We start from the raw sequence: 20,393 nt of genomic DNA on the forward strand, positions 1-20,393 counted from the left end.
GTTGCTTTGCCTTCCTTCATCTTTCTCTATGTGGATTATTAATTAAAGACTTATGTCCGGGATCATTGCTGCAGCTCCGTTGCAGCCTCTGAAGCCTTCGGAGTCGCCCGATTCCATCGGCTCTCTGTCTGCGCCTGTCAGTCAGAGCACAGTTTGGTGCTTGTAGCATTAAAGCTCTAGGTGTAGCAGTCAAAAACATAGTCTTAGGAGAAGAGGGAATACAATTAATCATTTTAAATAGTAGCCTATAATAATAATAATATGTTGACTTCTTGAACAAACATAACTCTTAATTCGCTCCGTCCATGGGGGTACACTAAATAATTATTTATATCTTGAGTTTACCTCGCAATTCTGACTTTTTTTTCCTTAGAATTGTGAGATATAAAGTCACAATTTAGAGTTAAAGTCAATCTTTTTTCCTCAATTTGACTTTATAATTCGCAAGTTTGAGTTTATATCACGCAATTCTGGGATAAAAAAAAAGAAATTTAGAGAGAAAAAGTCGCAATTACCTTTTTTATTTTGTGGCGGAAATTAGCTTTCATAGTTTTAACAGGGATGTGTAGATGTTTTATATCCACTGAACATAAATGTCAGCAAAACAAACAAATGTATTTTTCAATTTAGGCTGGCGTATAATTCATGAAAATACACACAAAAAATTATGCGTTTTTCCACATTTCCTTTCAAAGAAATTTAGCTTCAAATAAGTCCAAGTGTCTTCCTAAAACCACTACTCAAAGATGAGAGAGGGAAAAAGAACAAGGCAGAAATCTATTTATTTATTTCAAATGAAAAATTCTCATTCAGTCCAACATTCAAATCCATACAGAGATAATCTGTAAATAGTAAAGTAGCACCGCCAGGGAAAAATTAAAGTATGGAAATATAGCATTACAAAGTACAGGCAATTCAAAACCTAACATAAAAAAAATAAAAATAAATTCAAAAGCACTTCAACCTTTACATCACTTGGAGCGTAGAATGTTTGTACCTTTTCTGTGAAAGAATGGGGCGAACATTTGCATGAACAAAAAACAATATCATGACTTGACAGGTTAACCTAAGGTTAGTTAACCTTGGCCAGTGATGTAAATTCTGGTTGTCTATTTATGCCATTTAGCTCATAGCAATATTAAACCGAGACTACAGGAGACCAACAGTGATGGTTACTGACAGACCATTTTCCAATGTTTACATAGCAAACACACTGTTCTCTCAAATGAGAGATTGCACATTGAGAATGAAAGAGATCTCTGGTTAAAGTGTAGCTGGGAAAACAGGGGTGGGCCTTTAACAAAAGTTTGATAGTAACACCATAAAAGACAACATTAAAGGGCCTCATTAGAAGAAATGCAAATTGGTGCAAGATGTACTTGCATGACATACACAGCACTGAATATTAGAAGACATACATTAGAATGCACATTTCAATGCATACGGGACATAAAAAAAGGAGATTAAGAGAGATCGCTCCTATAACACACTTAAAATACAAACACCAATTCCATCTACAAACAGGAAACGGACTCAGGATGCAGCTCGACACACCAGGGGCACTCAGTAGCATGACGCAAGAGGACAGTGTGAGAACACACACATGGCTAGAGCTCAGCAGAGGGAACCACAACCAGGATCTATCTATCTTTCTTGCTTTCTTGCTTTCTTGCTTAGTGTATTGTAATGGTTATTTTGTCAGTATGCTGGTTTTATATCAACACAGAACTAGCATGTCAATAAATAAGACACCAAAACGGTGGTTATGTCAGTAAAACTAAAACTGTAATAACAATTGGTTTCTCATTTCTAATGTTGACTGATTCAACTATCATCTACTTGACAGTGACCCATTGAGGGAGGCCGATAGGGTATTTTAGTGCGGATCATCTCATTGTATTGACAGTATTAACAGTTCAGAACACCATAAATATTGAGATTATCTTTGGATAGGAGTTAACACATTTGAGGAACATTAAAGCAATGTCTGCATAATCAAAAGACTTGGAATAAAATCACAATGTTAAAATTTTTTACATTTATGACATACCATTTTAAATAAATCCCAAGTTAAAACAACAGGCCAATATGGTTACCCAAAAACAATATTTCAGACTAAAATGGAAGACAATAAAAGATTCGGTTTAACATCCAATAAGGATTAAGCTTTTTTTTTTCTTTCCATCTTAAAAATAAAAATCACCAATATGGTGAAAATCATATGATGAAAGATTCACAATGAATCTGAGACCCCTGCAGTTCAGACAATTTAGGTAGAAACAAATGGTCTAATTTTATGTATTTGCTATACAACCTAATCAAGTCTAGAGCCAATGCAAAAAGTCAGCTATTGATATACATCTCTATATGTCTCTATATATTTATATAATTGGTTTTTAATTTTAATGTTGTTCCACTTGCAAAACCCTTAAAAAAACAACAGAAATTATAATTGGTAAAATCACATTAAGCTTGTATAAGTCTGCTCACATTGGAAGACAGATGAAAATGGGTTGTGAGACATAACTTCCATTTTCATAGTTTACACCAATTCAAGTTCATGAAAAAAACAAAAAAAAAACCCCCACCTACTAAGGTTTAAGACAGAAGACCAAATCATATTATGAGACAGTATCAAACGTCAGTATTGTCCTCTTTGGAATACTCTTCCACTAGCTGCTCATAGGAGTGATCATGGTCCGACCCATCTGTGGTGAATACAGAGGTCTCAGATTCTGAGCCCTGTTCCTCTCTGCAATCTGTCTCATCTGAAGCTGAGAATTTAGGCATAAAGTCATTATCATCATCCTCCAGGTTGTTGTTTAGCAAATTCTCCTCATCAATGAAGGTGATGTTAGCACTGGGAAACATGAGGATCTGGTTAACTTTGGAGTCCCACGTGATCCGGCCATTACTGCAGCCTGCAGGTTCAAGACCTTCTTGGTTCTCTCCTGCCTCCTTGTCCAATTGATTCTCATACATTCTCATACAGACTAGGTCAGTGTCTATCCCTCCTCCCCCATGCATTTCATTCATGAGAAGACATTCCTCTTTGTTAAGAAGGTAACCCTTGGATTTTGAGAGGGCTACAGCAACTCTGTCACTGAAGCTATAGCGGCGCTTCTGTCGAGGGGAGCGGTCTAGACTGAGGATGGAATTTCCTTTTACTGAAAGAGAATCACTGCAGCTCTTTGAGCGGTTTGGTGCTTTATTTTTGCTACCAGTGATGAAGCTGACACGTTGATCTTCTCCCTTCTCGACACCTATCTGCTTGATTGAGTCATTGTAATCATCTTTTTTCTTGGACAGGAAGCTGAAGATGTTGACTTCATTAGGGGTTGGTGGCAGGTGTAGGGTCTTGTGACTTTTTTTGATGCACTGTAACTCATCCAGAGAAAGTTTGCGCCTTTTACGACGCTTCTTTAGAGCTTTGTGTGCCTCCACAACCATGCGCACCTTCCAGTTGAAGAAAAGGGAGAGCCATGCCAGACCAAGATATATCCACACCTCCACAAAGTAGCGATAGAGAGTAGGGTAGTCAGCATTGGGATCAACACCTAAAAATACAGATAAAGAGAAAAAAGTTTGCAAAATGATATCACAAATCACAAGTGATTTCCTCAATGTTGGAATTTTGATACGTGACCCATGCTGGCAAAACGAAACGGAATGCGCACGGGCAAATTACGAGCTACAGGACCAATTTTGGTAGATGGTTTTCACAAAAATTTGTTCATTAAGCCGTCCTCTAGCGATCCCAATGCTCTAAAAAGCTATTAAACATCTTAAAGTATCTTTTTTGTACGTTTTCTGAGAGGAATACCTTTCCTTTGTCCATGAAAAATTCTGTTTATCTCTGCTCGCTTATTGACGACTGGCACTCTCAGCACAAGTTTGGCATCGTTTTAAAGCGCAGCATGCCAACTTTGTGAATATTCATAACAAATTCTCAATAGCATGAGTCTGAACCAATGAAATGTGATTTTCAAACTCATGCTGATGTAAACAAAGCGATCTTACTTGCATGCTGACTGACACATTAGTAGTGCGCGCACACAGGGATACTCGGACAGCACACGATCCTGATATACACGTATACACAGAATTACAGTTTTTCAAAATATCTGCCTTGGCGAGTATTCACGCAAACTATATCTTATGTCTTAAGTGAAAGTTTGGTTAACTGTTGGGGAAAAACAACATGTGTATCATGTGATTTTAAGGTATGATTGCTATGTGATTTTGTTTTGGAACCTTCAGTAAACTTTAACTCGATTTTTCTCAAAACTTTTCTCAAGACTTTGCTGACTCTATCGACTTCAAACAGGTGTAACTCAGTCATTTTTATGATCCCAACAAATCATACATCATTTTGAAGGTTTTTTAAATGAATACAACCATACATACAATCATACATACAACCAACCAACCATACAACCAACCAACCATACAACCAACCAACCAACCATACAACCAACCAACCAACCATACAACCAACCAACCAACCATACAACCAACCAACCAACCATACAACCAACCAACCAACCATACAACCAACCAACCAACCATACAACCAACCAACCAACCATACAACCAACCAACCAACCATACAACCAACCAACCAACCAACCAACCAACCAACCAACCATACAACCAACCAACCATACAACCAACCAACCAACCAACCAACCAACCAACCAACCAACCAACCATACAACCAACCAACCATACAACCAACCAACCATACAACCAACCAACCAACCAACCATACAACCAACCAACCATACAACCAACCAACCATACAACCAACCAACCATACAACCAACCATACAACCAACCAACCATACAACCAACCATACAACCAACCAACCATACAACCAACCAAACAACCAACCATACAACCAACCAACCAACCAACCAACCAACCATACAACCAACCAACCATACAACCAACCAACCATACAACCAACCAACCATACAACCAACCAACCATACAACCAACCAACCAACCATACAACCAACCAACCATACAACCAACCAACCATACAACCAACCAACCATACAACCAACCAACCATACAACCAACCAACCATACAACCAACCAACCAACCATACAACCAACCAACCATACAACCAACCAACCATACAACCAACCAACCATACAACCAACCAACCATACAACCAACCAACCAACCATACAACCAACCAACCATACAACCAACCATACAACCAAACAACCATACAACCAACCAACCATACATACATACATACAACCAACCAACCATACAACCAACCATACAACCAACCAACCAACCATACAACCAACCAACCATACAACCAACCAACCATACAACCAACCAACCATACAACCAACCAACCATACAACCAACCAACCAACCAACCAACCAACCAACCAACCATACAACCAACCAACCATACAACCAACCATACAACCAACCAACCATACAACCAACCATACAACCAACCATACAACCAACCAACCATACAACCAACCATACAACCAACCATACAACCAACCAACCAACCAACCATACAACCAACCAACCATACAACCAACCAACCATACAACCAACCATACAACCAACCAACCATACAACCAACCAACCATACAACCAACCAACCATACAACCAACCAACCAACCATACAACCAACCATACAACCAACCAACCAACCATACAACCAACCAACCAACCATACAACCAACCATACAACCAACCAACCAACCATACAACCAACCAACCAACCATACAACCAACCAACCATACAACCAACCAACCAACCATACAACCAACCATACAACCAACCATCCATACAACCAACCAACCATACAACCAACCAACCATACAACCAACCATACAACCAATAGGGCTGGGTATTGACACAGATTTCACAATTCGATTCGATTTCGATTCACAAGCTTGCGATTCGATTCGATTCGATTTCGATTACGATTCGATTCGATTCAATATCGATTATTTTGGATATCAGGTACAATACATTGTAAATTTTCTCAAGGAAAACTGGAAAATAAAAGGGAAAAAAATTATTGTAAACTATGGGAGTCAGTTGTAGCCTATAGGCTTCATTAGCCTACTATAATATTGAAGGTAAAAATTAACTGATTTGTATACAAACACTTAAAATACACTTTTATTTATTTTTATAATAATAAAGTTATATGGAAATATAAAAATTTAAATGGTGGCTGTCAAAAACTTTCCAGATTTATTCAAACATGCATTAAATATTGAAGAACAATAAAAATTATAATGATTATGTAATATGGTACATATATTTAGCAAAATGCTCCTCTCTAGAGTTAATTTTTCTAGCTGACTAACGAGTTTATGGTCACTGGATATGGTTTTTCTGAGGTAAATGTGACGTTACATGACATTGTTTACTTACGTCTTTCCACGGTTGAAACACTGAATGAGCGATTCCATGTGACATGATACGGACTTCGATAAGTTGTACTCTATCTTTTAACACACTTTCAGATGCTCATTCGTGTTTATTTCGCGCAGTAATTGGTGTTATTAATGCGGAAGAGAAGATCATGTGCGCTCCGCGTTGCTGCTTCTCTTGAGCTGAGCCAGAGCGATCTCACGCCACAGCGCCAAAACGGTAATTATGTTTTTGAATTTCGTAAGAAAATGGACGTAATTTGAAATCTGAGACTTTGTTTCATATCAATAATAACAAAGCACAAAGATTATTGCGATTTATTGGATGGGATGCGCGCATCAATGTTCCATTAATTCATCAACTGAAAACAGGATGACTAATCGATTCTTGGGATTTAAGAATCGATATCGTTTCGTAAAAATGAGAATCGATTAAAATCGAGAAATCGATATTTTTTACCCAGCCCTAACAACCAACCAACCATACAACCAACCAACCATACAACCAACCAACCATACAACCAACCAACCAACCATACAACCAACCATACAACCAACCATACAACCAACCAACCATACAACCAACCAACCAACCAACCATACAACCAACCAACCAACCATACAACCAACCAACCAACCAACCAACCATACATACATTTTTTTTTTTTGTGTGTGAAAATGTGCTCATTCCAACTCATTTTGCCAACAGGGGTCATATTTTTTTACCAATTCCAAACCACACCAATCTTAATAACTACTACTCATTTAGTATTTAACCATTTATAAGTGCCAAATAATTGTAAAGGAAGGCTAGAAGTGAAAAATGCCTTATATTCAGGTGTACATAATCAAGCAGGTTTTCTTTTACAGGTAAAATGGGCCAAAAAAAGAAGTAAACAATTATTAAATGTTCATGAGAAGGATGCAATACCAAAAATTGCAAAATGAAGGCGTGACCAATGGACATACATACATACATACATACATACAGTACGTATGTACGTATGTACACATACACATACACGTATACATATACACATATACATATATATACATATATACACATACATAGTACATTTTTTTTCTAACATTTCTAATTTATGTTGAAACTTGATTGAAGATACTGGACTCTTCTGCGCAGGCACATCATCTGAATCGTAACGTCAGCTGTTACTGTACGCTGAGGTAAACATTTTTTTATTTTATTTGATTACTTAATTATATCTTTAAATTGTCATTTTTACACATTTAATGTAAAATGTCATTTTAGAGTTGAAACGTTTTATATTTTAAAGCATTTAATAATTTTCTGATTCATAAGTTTGTAACATTGTCATCTTTGCGCACCACTCCATGACGCAGCAGGTAAACGATGAGCAGTTATACATGCCTTTCTCATATGCTCTTGCTCACGTGCAAGGCTGTGAGATTGCTTAATTATTTGCTTATATGCAATGTTATTATTGAGATCTTCTTTTTAGATTTAGGGAGGAACTCCTCAACAGAGACACATCACTGAATGGTAGGGGATTTTCCTGTATGTAACAGTGATTCAAGTTTTCTAACTTTGTATCTAACCAGATGGGGTTTGTAAATACATGGATGTTTTAGGTTTTCCATCATAAATATTTTATGAATTACATGTAAAATCAAAACATGACAAAGCCATTGGACTTCTTACAAAATGCCATGATAAGTCAAAAAATTGTGTGCCAATATTATGCCACAAATGTGGATTGAGCTTAACTTTAATTGAACCTGGAATGACACTGTTATACCAGATGTGATACTTTGAAATGGGTCCGACTGTTATTGAACTGTACTATTTTTATTGCAGGTTTTCTGGAAGCCCCAGCTGAAGGCATCAAGAACAGCTGTTGGCCTAAATGTGTCAGCCTGGACAGACGTCTATTCCAGTCCTACAACACACCAACCTCTCTGCTTTTGCTGACTACTACCATGTTCTTTTAAGGTATTACTGGAACAAAACAACTGAGCACCTGAGACAGTGGAAATGTGTGGTTGTAGAGAATACCACATGCATCAAGTGGAATTTGTGGTTGTAGAGAATACCACATGTATTAGTAGATTTGAAGTCACAGAGAATTTTTTTAGGAGCTGCAAAGATACGCAAACATAGTATCTTTCTCTCTCCCACAAATACAACACAACAGTTACTCTAATTAAATTCTTAATTGCAGACGCAAAAATTCAATTTTATGAATCACAAATTATGAAACCCATAGACTTTTTTTTTTGCTACAGTTGCTGCAGTGAATATGGTGCAAAACATTCACACATCCGTTTCAAAAATGTTTCAAAATGTTAAGTAATGGAAAAATTTTGCGCATCCCCAAATCAGTATGTAACTTTATGCAATGAAAGTTGTGCACATCAACTCAACTCAGCTCAAATTTTATTTATAAAACACTTTCAAAACTATAAGACTGGACCAAACTAAGTGATGTACATTAATTGCATAGAACTCTAAAATGATTACAAACATAAAATATAGCTGCGAGCAGCGATTGCGAGCCCAAGCCCATTTAGTTACACTAAAGCCACCGGGGTGGCGGTGTCACCGGCTTGGGCCCTCCATCGCTGCTCGCAGCTAATATATATACACACACACACGTAACAAAAAATAAATAAATAAAAATATAGATATACTGTATATAGATACAATAGGACAACCTGACTTTGAACACAAGAGGGCAGTATAGCACTATGAATGACAATTTATTTATTTTTTGGACTAAAAAAACATTCTGGATGTTTTTAAACTTTAACAATTATTAAATTGAAAAAATAAAAAATAAATAAAATGGGTTTAGTTCTGATATTTGTATAATTTTATATAGAAATAAATGGTGTATAATTACATTTTTAGAAGATAGGAGGTTTTTAGTGTTTCCTTTTTTGACATTACTTTAAACCCTCACCATAGCAAAACCGTTTGAGATATTTATTATCTGTTTAAAATTTAGCATCTTTAATGTATTTTCATCATGTTGAAAAAGTTTGGTGGGAATAAAATAAACCACTTAAGAGGAGTGGGTAAAAATTCAGAGGCTGATTTTGCAAAGAAATCCACATTCAAACCAAAATATCTGACTTCCTGTTGCTCGGAGCTAATTACTGAAAATTAGAAAATTGTCCGGCTTGATGAGACCAATATGTGTACTGATATTTGTGACTGTACATAAAATTAACCCCCTCACTTTTGTCAAAAGCATTTTGAAAGTGACACTTCCTGCTGCCAGTTGGTGGCGCTATAACTTTGACTCACAATAGTTACATCCATCTGATCGGCCTCTTACCACGAACACACTGCTGAAGTTTCATCAAGATAAGTTAATGTGTGCAGAAGTTATACCACTTTGTGTTTCTCTTTTCTCGCCATAAATTTGTTTCCTCGCCACGACCAAACCGCTCGAGATATCAAAAATCAGTCCGCAATTTAGCATCCTCAATGTCTTGAATTCATGCGGACCGAGTTTGGAGGCGATTGGATGAATTCTCTAGGAAGAGGACATCAAATTCCACAGCATGCGTTTTTCAAACAACCCATAATAGCCGACTTCCTGTTGGGCTGGCGTAAAACTTGACCAGGGAAAGTTGTTCGGCCCGATGAGATCTATATGTGTACCGAGTTTCATATTAATTCATGCAAGCGTGTTTGATATATGGACCAAGTTTTCAGACCCTGTTCAAGGGGGCGCTGTTGAGCCCCCCTGCCACGCCCATTTCTGAAACTTTGCACATGTCTACTGGATAATAAATGTTGTGTCTGTCGAGTTTCATGCATTTTCAAGCATGTGAAGAGTCTCAAAAGCATCCGAAAAGAATATTAAAGTTTGATGCGTTGCCACGGCAACAGTATCTAAGATATCAATAATCCTTTCACAGGTCTACATCTGCCTACCTACATTATACACAAAGTTTTAAGCAAATCGGGTAAAAATAAGAGGGTGATTTCAAAGCATTTTGAAAGTGACACTTCCTGTTGCCAGTTGGTGGCGCTATAACTTTGACTTACAAATGTCACATCCATGTGATCGGCCTCTTACAACGAACACACTGCTGAAGTTTCAGCAAGATCAGATAATGTAAGCAGAAGTTATAACACACTTCCCGTGTCCCATTATTCGCCATAAATTCGTTTCCTCGCCACGGCCAAACCGTTCGAGATATCAAAAATCTGTTCGCAAGAATTCATCCTCAATGTCTTGACTTCATTCACACCGAGTTTGGTGGCGATCGGATGAATTCCCTAGGAGGAGTATTTCACATTCCATTGTATGGGTTTTCCAAACAAAGTATAATAACCGACTTCCTGTTGGGCTTTTGTAAAACTTAGAGCACGAAAGTCGTTCGGCCCGATGAGATCTATATGTGTACTGAGTTTCATATTATTACATGCAAGCCAAGCATGTTTGATATATGGACCAAGATTTCGGACCCTATTCCAGGGGGCGCTGTCGAGCCCCCCTGCCACGCCCGGGTACCAGCTTCAGTCCGGCCCTGATGGCCGCAGGTTCTGACGTGTGTGCAAAGTTTCAAGAGTTTATGAGCATGTTAAGGGCCCCAAAAGTGGCAAAAAGTAAAAAAAAAAAGAAGAAAAATAATGAAAAAAAAAAAAAAAAAGAAAAGAAAAAAAATAATCCTTACGAAACCAATAGGGCCTTCGCCCTTTCAGGGCTTGGGCCCTAAATAACAATAAATCACAATCAAGTCATCCATCATACAGCAAATCACTCACATTTATCAGACCTAATCAAGCACCAAAAGCACGCGAAATAAGTCAGTCAATTAGATCACTTTTGAAAGTGTCCATACTTGAGGATTTTATAGAGAAGGGCAGTTCATTCTGCAACAGTAAAGGTGTGATCTCCTCTATGCCTCAAATGCGATCATGGGACAGTTAAACATATACACTCAGAGGAACGGAAGAGTCTGCTCAGCTCAAATTTTATTTATAAAACACTTTCAAAACTATATATCTTTTATAGACTTTGGAGCCTGATCATGCAGTGCTTTGTAAACAAACATTAACACCTTGTATTGCATTTTGTATTATACAGGTAACCAATGAGTCAACAGGCGTTATATGATCCCTTTTCCTGGTATTAGTTAAAAGTCTTGTTGCAGCATTTTGGACATACTGAAGATGTGCCACCAAGGCTTCACTTATGCCCAAGTATAAAGCATTACAATAATCCAGCCATGTGGAAATGAAAGCATGCACAACAAGTGTCTCCAAATCCTTGGTTGAAAGAATAGGTTTCAGTAGACAATTTTCACAACTGAAGAAAAGATGCTTTCACGACTGTTTAAATGACAATTAAAAGGGAGATCGGAATAGAAAATTACTCCCAAGTCCTTTACATAACACTGCATTTTACTAGACAGTAGTCCATAACTTTCAGTCAGTCCTTTCTCAGGCTGTTTGTTCCCAAACATAATAAACTCAGTCTTATCCTCATTTAGTTGTAGGATGTAATCACTTGCAAACCACCCCTTCACCCCAGTCAAACACTTATGAAAATTAACAAAGGATATACAGTCATCAAACTCTAAAAGGAAAGTACAATTGCGTATAAATAATTTTATATTTTCTAAAAATTGACCCCCAGGGGCAGCATATATAAAGAGAACAGTTGGGAGCCCCCGAGAGATAGTTACTGATGCAGAAACATCGTTTCCAATCTTAACTGAGCATGTCCTGTCCTGCAGATAAGAGGAGAACCATTTAAGCACCACACCCTTGATACCTACATAATCTCTAAGGCTTTCTATTAAAAAAAATTATCTATGGAATCACAGGCTGCGTTCAAATCTAACAACATTAAAGCAACACCTTTCCCGGAGTCAATAAAAAAATATCATTAGCAACCTTCAATAAAGCTGACTCTGTGGTGTTTAGTCCTTAATTCAGACTGAAAAATATCCATAGCATTATTTCCAGTAAAAAAAAAAAAAAAAAAACGAACGTTGTTTATGAACGTTTTAAAGATTTTATTCATAAAAGGAAGTTTTGAAATAGGCCTGAAGTTTTTAAAATCCTGTGGATCCAGGATCGTCTTCTGTAAACTGGTTCAACAATGGCATGCTTCCCATATGATGGCACAGTGCCATAAAATAAAAGGCTATTAATAATCAATAAAATACTAGGACTAATAATGTCAACAACCCCCTTAAGTAGTCACGAAGAAAGAACTTCATAGAGTGAGGTAGTCGGCTTTAAAAGCAATATATCTTTCAACTGAGCTAAGGAAATGAATTCAGATTTACTCAAGCAATGTGAAGGATTCATTGCTTCAACTACAACGTTCCCTACTGGCGAAATATTCAACCTTATAAGATCAACTGTGTTAATTATGGAGCTTAAAATATGACAATATGATTTGAATTTGAATTGTGTAAATTTGAATTATTTACAAGTGAAATCTAACAAAATTGAATTTTAGGTGGTAGTTTAAATAGTTCTGAATTTGTTTTTTTTTAAACGAATATTGAACATTTGAAATTTAACAAATTGAAATGTTTTTATGGCTGAATTTTATAGCCATGTATTTTCAAACAGCTAGTTTTTTTGTTCTGAATTCATATACTGCAAATATTCAGTTTAAAAAAATACAGATTCAAGTTTTCAAGATGAAGAAATTCGGAACTTCAAATTCAGTTTTCTAAAATTCAATCTCAAAAATTCAAGTTCAAAAATTCAGATCTTACAGAAAGTAGGTCACAGGTCATCCACAGGGAAGAGTAAAGGATCTCAGATAAGTCAAACAGAGCATTTTGGCTGCACTGCAGTAGTTTTCTGCCGCAAACGCGGTGGTGGTTCACGAGAATACGTGTATCTTTCGTTCAGTCGTTTTTTTTTATTTAATATTAAGAGTAGAAAAATGAGAAAACAGCTTGAGTATTAGATTTCTAATATTCTAGTAATAATAGTCCGCTGCTGCAGTTGCACGGAGCTTACAAAACGCGTGTATTGCAACTATAGGCTACATTTAATTTTCTCATCAAACATCTAGACTAACGAATGGCTCGGTACAACAGAAGAGCCTAGAAAGGGCTTTTTCTCTGTGTAGACCAGCAGTTGGTCTGAATTTGCTATAACCTATAGCCTATTTTCTGGACTGTATAGGCCAAGTCACGTTTTATCATGAAACACGCTGTGATTTATTCCAAAGTGACTCAGGCATACATAATGCATTTAACGTTAAATAATCTAAATGTTGACTTTCAAAAGTAGGCGCGCCAAGAAGGCTATTCTCTGTAATTTGGTTCATTTTTTGGTGTGCGCCAGAAAGATCTAAAGAGACCGAGACGCGCTAAAGCAGCAATGACATGATATTTTGTAGTCATTTTGAATATACACAAATAAAAATATACATTTTACTGTTTCGGATGATGTCGTCATATCTGTATGACTATAAATAACAGAGTATTAAGTTATTTCCCAGCAGTGGAACAAATCCACTGATGGCGCTCGCGCATCGCTATGGAGCTTAAAATATGACAATATGATTTGAATTGTGTAAATTTGAATTATTTACAAGTGAAATCTAACAAAATTGAATTTTAGGTGGTAGTTTAAATAGTTCTGAATTTGATTTTTTTTTAACGAATATTGAACATTTGAAATTTAACAAATTGAAATGTTTTTATGGCTGAATTTTATAGACATGTATTTTCAAACAGCTAGTTTTTTTGTTCTGAATTCGTATACTGCAAATATTCAGTTTAAAAAAATACAGATTCAAGTTTTCAAGATGAAGAAATTCGGAACTTCAAATTCAGTTTTCTAAAATTCAAGTTCAAAAATTCAGATCTTACAGAAAGTAGGTCACAGGTCATCCACAGGGAAGAGTAAAGGATCTCAGATAAGTCGAACAGAGCATTTTGGCTGCACTGCAGTAGTTTTCTGCCGCAAACGCGGTGGTGGTTCAAGAGAATCCGTGTATCTTTCGTTCAGTCGTTTTTTTATTTAATATTAAGAGTAGAAAAATGAGAAAACAGCTTGAGTATTAGATTTCTAATATTCTAGTAATAATAGTCCGCTGCTGCAGTTGCACGGAGCTTACAAAACGCGTGTATTGCAACTATAGGCTACATTTAATTTTCTCATCAAACAACTAGACTAACGAATGGCTCGGTACAACAGAAGAGCCTAGAAAGGGCTTTTTCTCTGTGTAGACCAGCAGTTGGTCTGAATTTGCTATAACCTATAGCCTATTTTCTGGACTGTATAGGCTAAGTCACGTTTTATCATGAAACACGCTGTGATTTATTCCAAAGTGACTCAGGCATATATAATGCATTTAACGTTAAATAATCTAAATGTTGACTTTCAAAAGTAGGCGCGCCAAGAAGGCTATTCTCTGTATTTTGGTTCATTTTTGGTGTGCGCCAGAAAGATCTAAAGAGACCGAGACGCGCTAAAGCAGCAATGACATGATATTTTGTAGTCATTTTGAATATACACAAATAAAAATATACATTTTACTGTTTCGGATGATGTCGTCATATCTGTATGACTATAAATAACAGAGTATTAAGTTATTTCCCAGCAGTGGAACAAATCCAAGTGATGGCGCTCGCGCATCGCGCTCTCACACAACATAGTAGGCTATCAGTTCTGGCGTTGATCCCAAAATACACGTATAGGCTATAGGCTAAATCAGCGTCTTCATAGCAAGGGAAATGTTTGGAATAACAAGTAGGACTGTGTGCGGCACAGCTTGCCCTTTATATTGTACAGCAGACCAATTAAATTAGGCAGAATAACTTTTTATATGTTTGGTTGAGTGCGTTTCATTTTGATAATGAACAGTCTGCGATATGAAGCAACGCCAGAACTGATAGCCTACTATGTTGTGTGAGAGCGCGATGCGCAAGCGTCATCACTTGGATTTGTTCCACTGCTGGGAAATAACTTAATACTCTTATTTATAGTCATACAGATAATATGACATCATTTGAAACAGTAAAATGTATATTTTTATTTGTGTACATTCAAAATGACTACAAAATATCATGTCATTGAAAAATAAATAAAACAACATGATGCGCTGCTTTAGCGCGTCTCGGTCTCTTTAGATCTTTCTGGCGCACACCAAAAATGAACCAAAATACAGAGAATAGCCTTCTTGGCGCGCCTACTTTTGAAAGTCAACATTTAGATTATTTAATGTTAAATGCATTATGTATGCCTGAGTCACTTTGGAATAAATCACAGCGTGTTTCATGATAAAACGTGACTTAGCCTATACAGTCCAGAAAATAGGCTATAGGTTATAGCAAATTCAGACCAACTGCTGGTCTGCACAGAGAAAAAGCCCTTTCTAGGCTCTTCTGTTGTACCGAGCCATTCGTTAGTCTAGTTGTTTGATGAGAAAATTAAATGTAGCCTATAGTTGCAATACACGCGTTTTGTAAGCTCCGTGCAACACGGATTCTCTTGAACCACCACCGCGTTTGCGGCAGAAAACTACTGCCAAAATGCTCTGTTCAACTTATCTGAGATCCTTTACTCTTCCCTGTGGATGACCTGTGACCTACTTTCTGTAAGATCTGAATTTTTGAACTTGAATTTTAGAAAACTGAATTTGAAGTTCCGAATTTCTTCATCTTGAAAACTTGAATCTGTATTTTTTTTAAACTGAATATTTGCAGTATACGAATTCAGAACAAAAAAACTAGCTGTTTGAAAATACATGTCTATAAAATTCAGCCATAAAAACATTTCAATTTGTTAAATTTCAAATGTTCAATATTCGTTTAAAAAAAAATCAAATTCAGAACTATTTAAACTACCACCTAAAATTCAATTTTGTTCAAATCATATTGTCATATTTTAAGCTCCATAGTTAATGAAAAACTTTTAAAAACTCACAATGTTACTACTGTGGATGGACTAAGTACCTTATATGGTTGCAATTTGCAAACAATGCCTTTGGGTTATTTACATTTTGTGGTATAATTTGCAAAAAAATATGAAAATCTAGCAGCTTTAACATCATTTTACAAATTTTGAATTCATACGATTTGTCTAAACCCTAGTGATGGGTAAGTTTAGGGGCGGGGTCAGGGGTAGGTCATTTGTGCAGATTCATACGAATTGGGCAACTTGTAAAATATGTACGATTTAGCACAAATCATACGAATTCGTACGAGTAAGGTCGTATGAATTCGTACAAATTAGCCACCACGTAAAATACGTACGAATTGCCATGAGATCGGGTTGGTAATACATTTCTTAAGTCAAATTGAACCTAATAAACATATGGTCCAATAGTGGTTTCGTATTGGACCATATGTTTTCAATCTTTATTCCCAAAGAAAACACAAAATCAAGCATATGACCATGATCATGTGTTGGTCCAAAGACATTCATTGGGTCATAGGTTTAGAAGGACAATAAACATGGATATTAAAATCACCCAGAATCAAAATCCTATCTGCAGATGGAACAAACACAGATAACTCCTAAAATTCATCAAGAAAATTTGTGTTGTATCTGGGAGGCCTAGGGCAGGTCAATCTTCATTAATTAAACTTCAAAACTTTTGAAACTTTCAACACGCAACAACTTGCACTTAATCATATTAAAAATTGCAGCCAGACCTCCACCTCGACGAGTAGTCGTCAAGGTACTTAAAACATTACACCTAGGGGGTAAGAGTTCAGCAAGAGAGCTCATATCAGCACAGAGTCTCAGTAGTAAAAAGAAAAGTCCAATCCATGCGTTACATAAAAGCCATTTAAAATAAATGTTTTGTTAACAACTGAACGTGCATTTAATCAAGGCCATATGCACTGTAGTCGACTCAAGCTGATTAGAAGGTAAGACACTTAGCTCTATTGACCCAATTCGTCTCAAAGAACAGAGATTTGAGTGAACCACTCCATGTTTGGTCCCTCTCAACATTGTCCGAGACAATGGTGACAGGGAAAATGGGTATCGGATAGGAAAGCCATGACTCTGTCGCTGATCTTACTCCATTGGACAGGTTCCTCAATTTCTTAAGTTTCACCCAGCACATCTGCCTCGTCTCCTATGTTGTCTTCTCTTCCAGCACACGCAGCCAGATATACGTGACAAACTTTCATCAGCGCATGAAACATGCACGTCTTTTCCGCAAACAACTTCATATTCAAATTGCGGCTCCATATGTCCATTGCTGGGGGTCGAATACTAACTACAAGAAAATTTTCTGTTACACTTCATATTTACTGATACACGTGTGGCTGTTCTCTACAACTACAAATTGACCGGTCACAGGTGCTCAGTTGTTTTGCTCCAATAACACCTTAATATTTTGCATATCCGAATTGGATGTGTGCAAATATAACAAAGGGACATAACTGAATATTGCAAGAGCAAAGATCTTTACTTCATAAAGAAAAGCTATTTATCTGCTATATTTCTCTGTCCTTTATGTTAAAAGGTAAGATTTCTTTATAAAGTGTCTACTGTGTGAGGTATAGTTAAAAAACACACTTCTCTTTTGTTGTTCAATCTCAATCATCAATTTGTTTAATATAAAAAGATGCAATGATAGTTAATGGTGACCAAAACTATCAGTCTCTTAATGTTCTACCGTGCATTTCCTTTTGTGTCCCACTGAAAATAAAGTCATATTTTTTTGGTACAAAATATCAGTGTGTATACTTGAGTTTTATTCTTGAGTCAACTATTTCTTTTAATTTGTAACTTAGAGACTAGTTATATTAGCCTTTAAATTATTTACAGAATGCATGAATGTGAATGCCTTAATATTTAGCCATTCAATCTTAAGATTTATATAAAGATTTATTATATAAGATGACCAATTTTTTTTAGATGTATTTTCCAACAAAAAAAACATTGTCTTATATTCAGAACAATATGGTAATTTATCTTAACACTGTTCTTTGTCATTCTAAATTCAAAATAACCTATTCATTTCTTAATATCAATTTCTGATAATCTCAGGTTGCCATGGTCACAGGTTGACACAGGAGGCCATGACTTCACATCGCATGGCCACGACATAAGGATGTCGTTACCACAACAAAATCATCTTGTGGCCATGACTTAACACGTTCTCAAGAGTTACTACTGTATGTCGTGGCCACGACAAATCTAGGTGAACCGAACATGTCCCTTCCTGGTCACCGTATTCATTTTTTACCTCTGTGAGGGCAAAAGACAACTACCTTGTATCTGTGTTGTTTTTGTCAAATATTTAATCAATTAATCCAATCAATCAGAATACTATAGTCTTTTACCTATTCAATTTTGATCAACATCAACAATGTATGCATGTTGTATGCATGTTGTATGTTGTATGTTGTATGCATGCATGTATATACACACACGTGTGTACATACATACATACATAACAACTGGATCTCACTACAGCAAGGGGTTCTTAACCCTTGCTAGCATGTTTCTAGATAGATAGATAAATAGATAGATCAAGCCAACTTAAGTGACTATTAATTTTCTCAAGTGATTATGATAACAAGCAGTTTTAACAACAAAGACACCCACCTGCTACAAGATCACCGAAACCAATAGTTGTCAAAGTGACAAAAGAAAAATACAAGCCCTCGATATAGGTCCAGCCTTCTTGAGACATGAATACAAATGGAGGAATCAGCAAATGGACCAGCACACCCCATAACAGAAAGACAGCTGTGCAGGTGAACTGCGTTTTCCGCTTTGAGAAGCCAAAAAACAACAACAAAAAAACAAAAAACACAAAAATAGATTTTCAAAATGCAGTTAGAAGTTCTCATAGCTATTTTTGTTATAGTTTATATTTATTATAGTGATAATCATTTTTACAATACAATGCCTGTGTGTGTTTGCTCCTTACCAATGTTACTCCTTTCTTAGTAAGATATTGCCCAAGGTGTTTAGCTCTTCCACCAAAAAACTTTCCAAGTTCACTGATCCAGGTGAAACACAGCGGCACTCCAAAAAGACCATAAAATATACAGAAAACCCTCCCTGTAGGCGTTTTTGGCGCAATATTTCCATAACCTGCAGAAATAAAAAAATGTTTTGGTGAAAATGGATAGCAGTTTATAGTAAATGCCATTCATCTCATTTTTTGATGTTCAATTTACACGGTCTGAAAACATTTTATTTTTGAGTATTAAGCAAAAACAACTTATTATTATAAATTATTTTTGTGTGTTAATGACGGTAGCATAAATGAATTCACCCGCATTTCTTTTATTATTTTTTTTGTCTAAAAATAAAAATAAATGTTTCCTTTATTTATCCAAGATGTGAAGTGAGTGAAGTGAAGTACTTTATTGTCATTGTATAAAACAATGAAATTACATTTGCGACATCCCCACAATGCAATTGATAAATAAATGCATGATAAAATAGAATAGTTTATAAATATATTAGTAAGCTTAACAATAATAAATACAATATAAAAGCTAAGAAACTGTCTCATAATAAACATTTCAAATGTATTCATGATATTTGTTAATTGGCATGTCCATAATAAATACAATGGTACTAATACTAATATTATTGCATACCTATATAGCAGCAAGAATTGTTATTGCACTCAGAAATGTCATATTATCAACAGTTGCTAAATATTGTCCAACATGGAAGTATCACAGTTCAGCAATATTACTGTTTTTTAATCTGTTTGTACGGAGGCGGGTTGACCGAAAACGCCTGCCCGATGGAAGAAGCTGGAACAGGCTATGACAAGGGTGTGTGATGTCCTTAATAATGGTGTTAGCCCTTCTCAAACAGCGAGTGTTGTGAAGGTGATCCAGTGATGGCAGATCAATGCCTACAATCTTCTGTGCTGTTTTAACAACCTGCTGCAGGTTTTTTTTGTCAGCTTTAGTACAGCTGCTATACCAGGCTGTCATACAATTTGTTAGTATGCTCTCTATAGTACATCTATAGAAATTGACCAACAGCTTCTGCG

At 36.3% G+C, this 20,393-nt stretch overlaps 1 protein-coding gene across 1 annotated transcript in view; it reads right to left on the minus strand.

Moving 5' to 3' along the window:
• Positions 1-763: 763 nt before the first annotated feature.
• kcnk5a (potassium channel, subfamily K, member 5a) overlaps positions 764-20,393 on the minus strand; it is a 42,616-nt gene continuing 22,986 nt past the window's right edge. The window contains exons 3-5 of the mRNA XM_084096925.1: positions 19,305-19,471; positions 18,977-19,145; positions 764-3,557 (exon numbers count right to left, since the gene is read on the minus strand). Coding sequence (XP_083953051.1) covers positions 2,635-3,557; positions 18,977-19,145; positions 19,305-19,471 — 1,259 coding nt within the window. The 3' untranslated portion in view covers positions 764-2,634. The remainder of the gene's footprint in view (positions 3,558-18,976; positions 19,146-19,304; positions 19,472-20,393) is intronic.

Source organism: Abramis brama, assembly GCF_963993115.1.
Source record: "Abramis brama genome assembly, chromosome: 21".
Lineage (NCBI taxonomy): Eukaryota > Metazoa > Chordata > Actinopteri > Cypriniformes > Leuciscidae > Abramis > Abramis brama.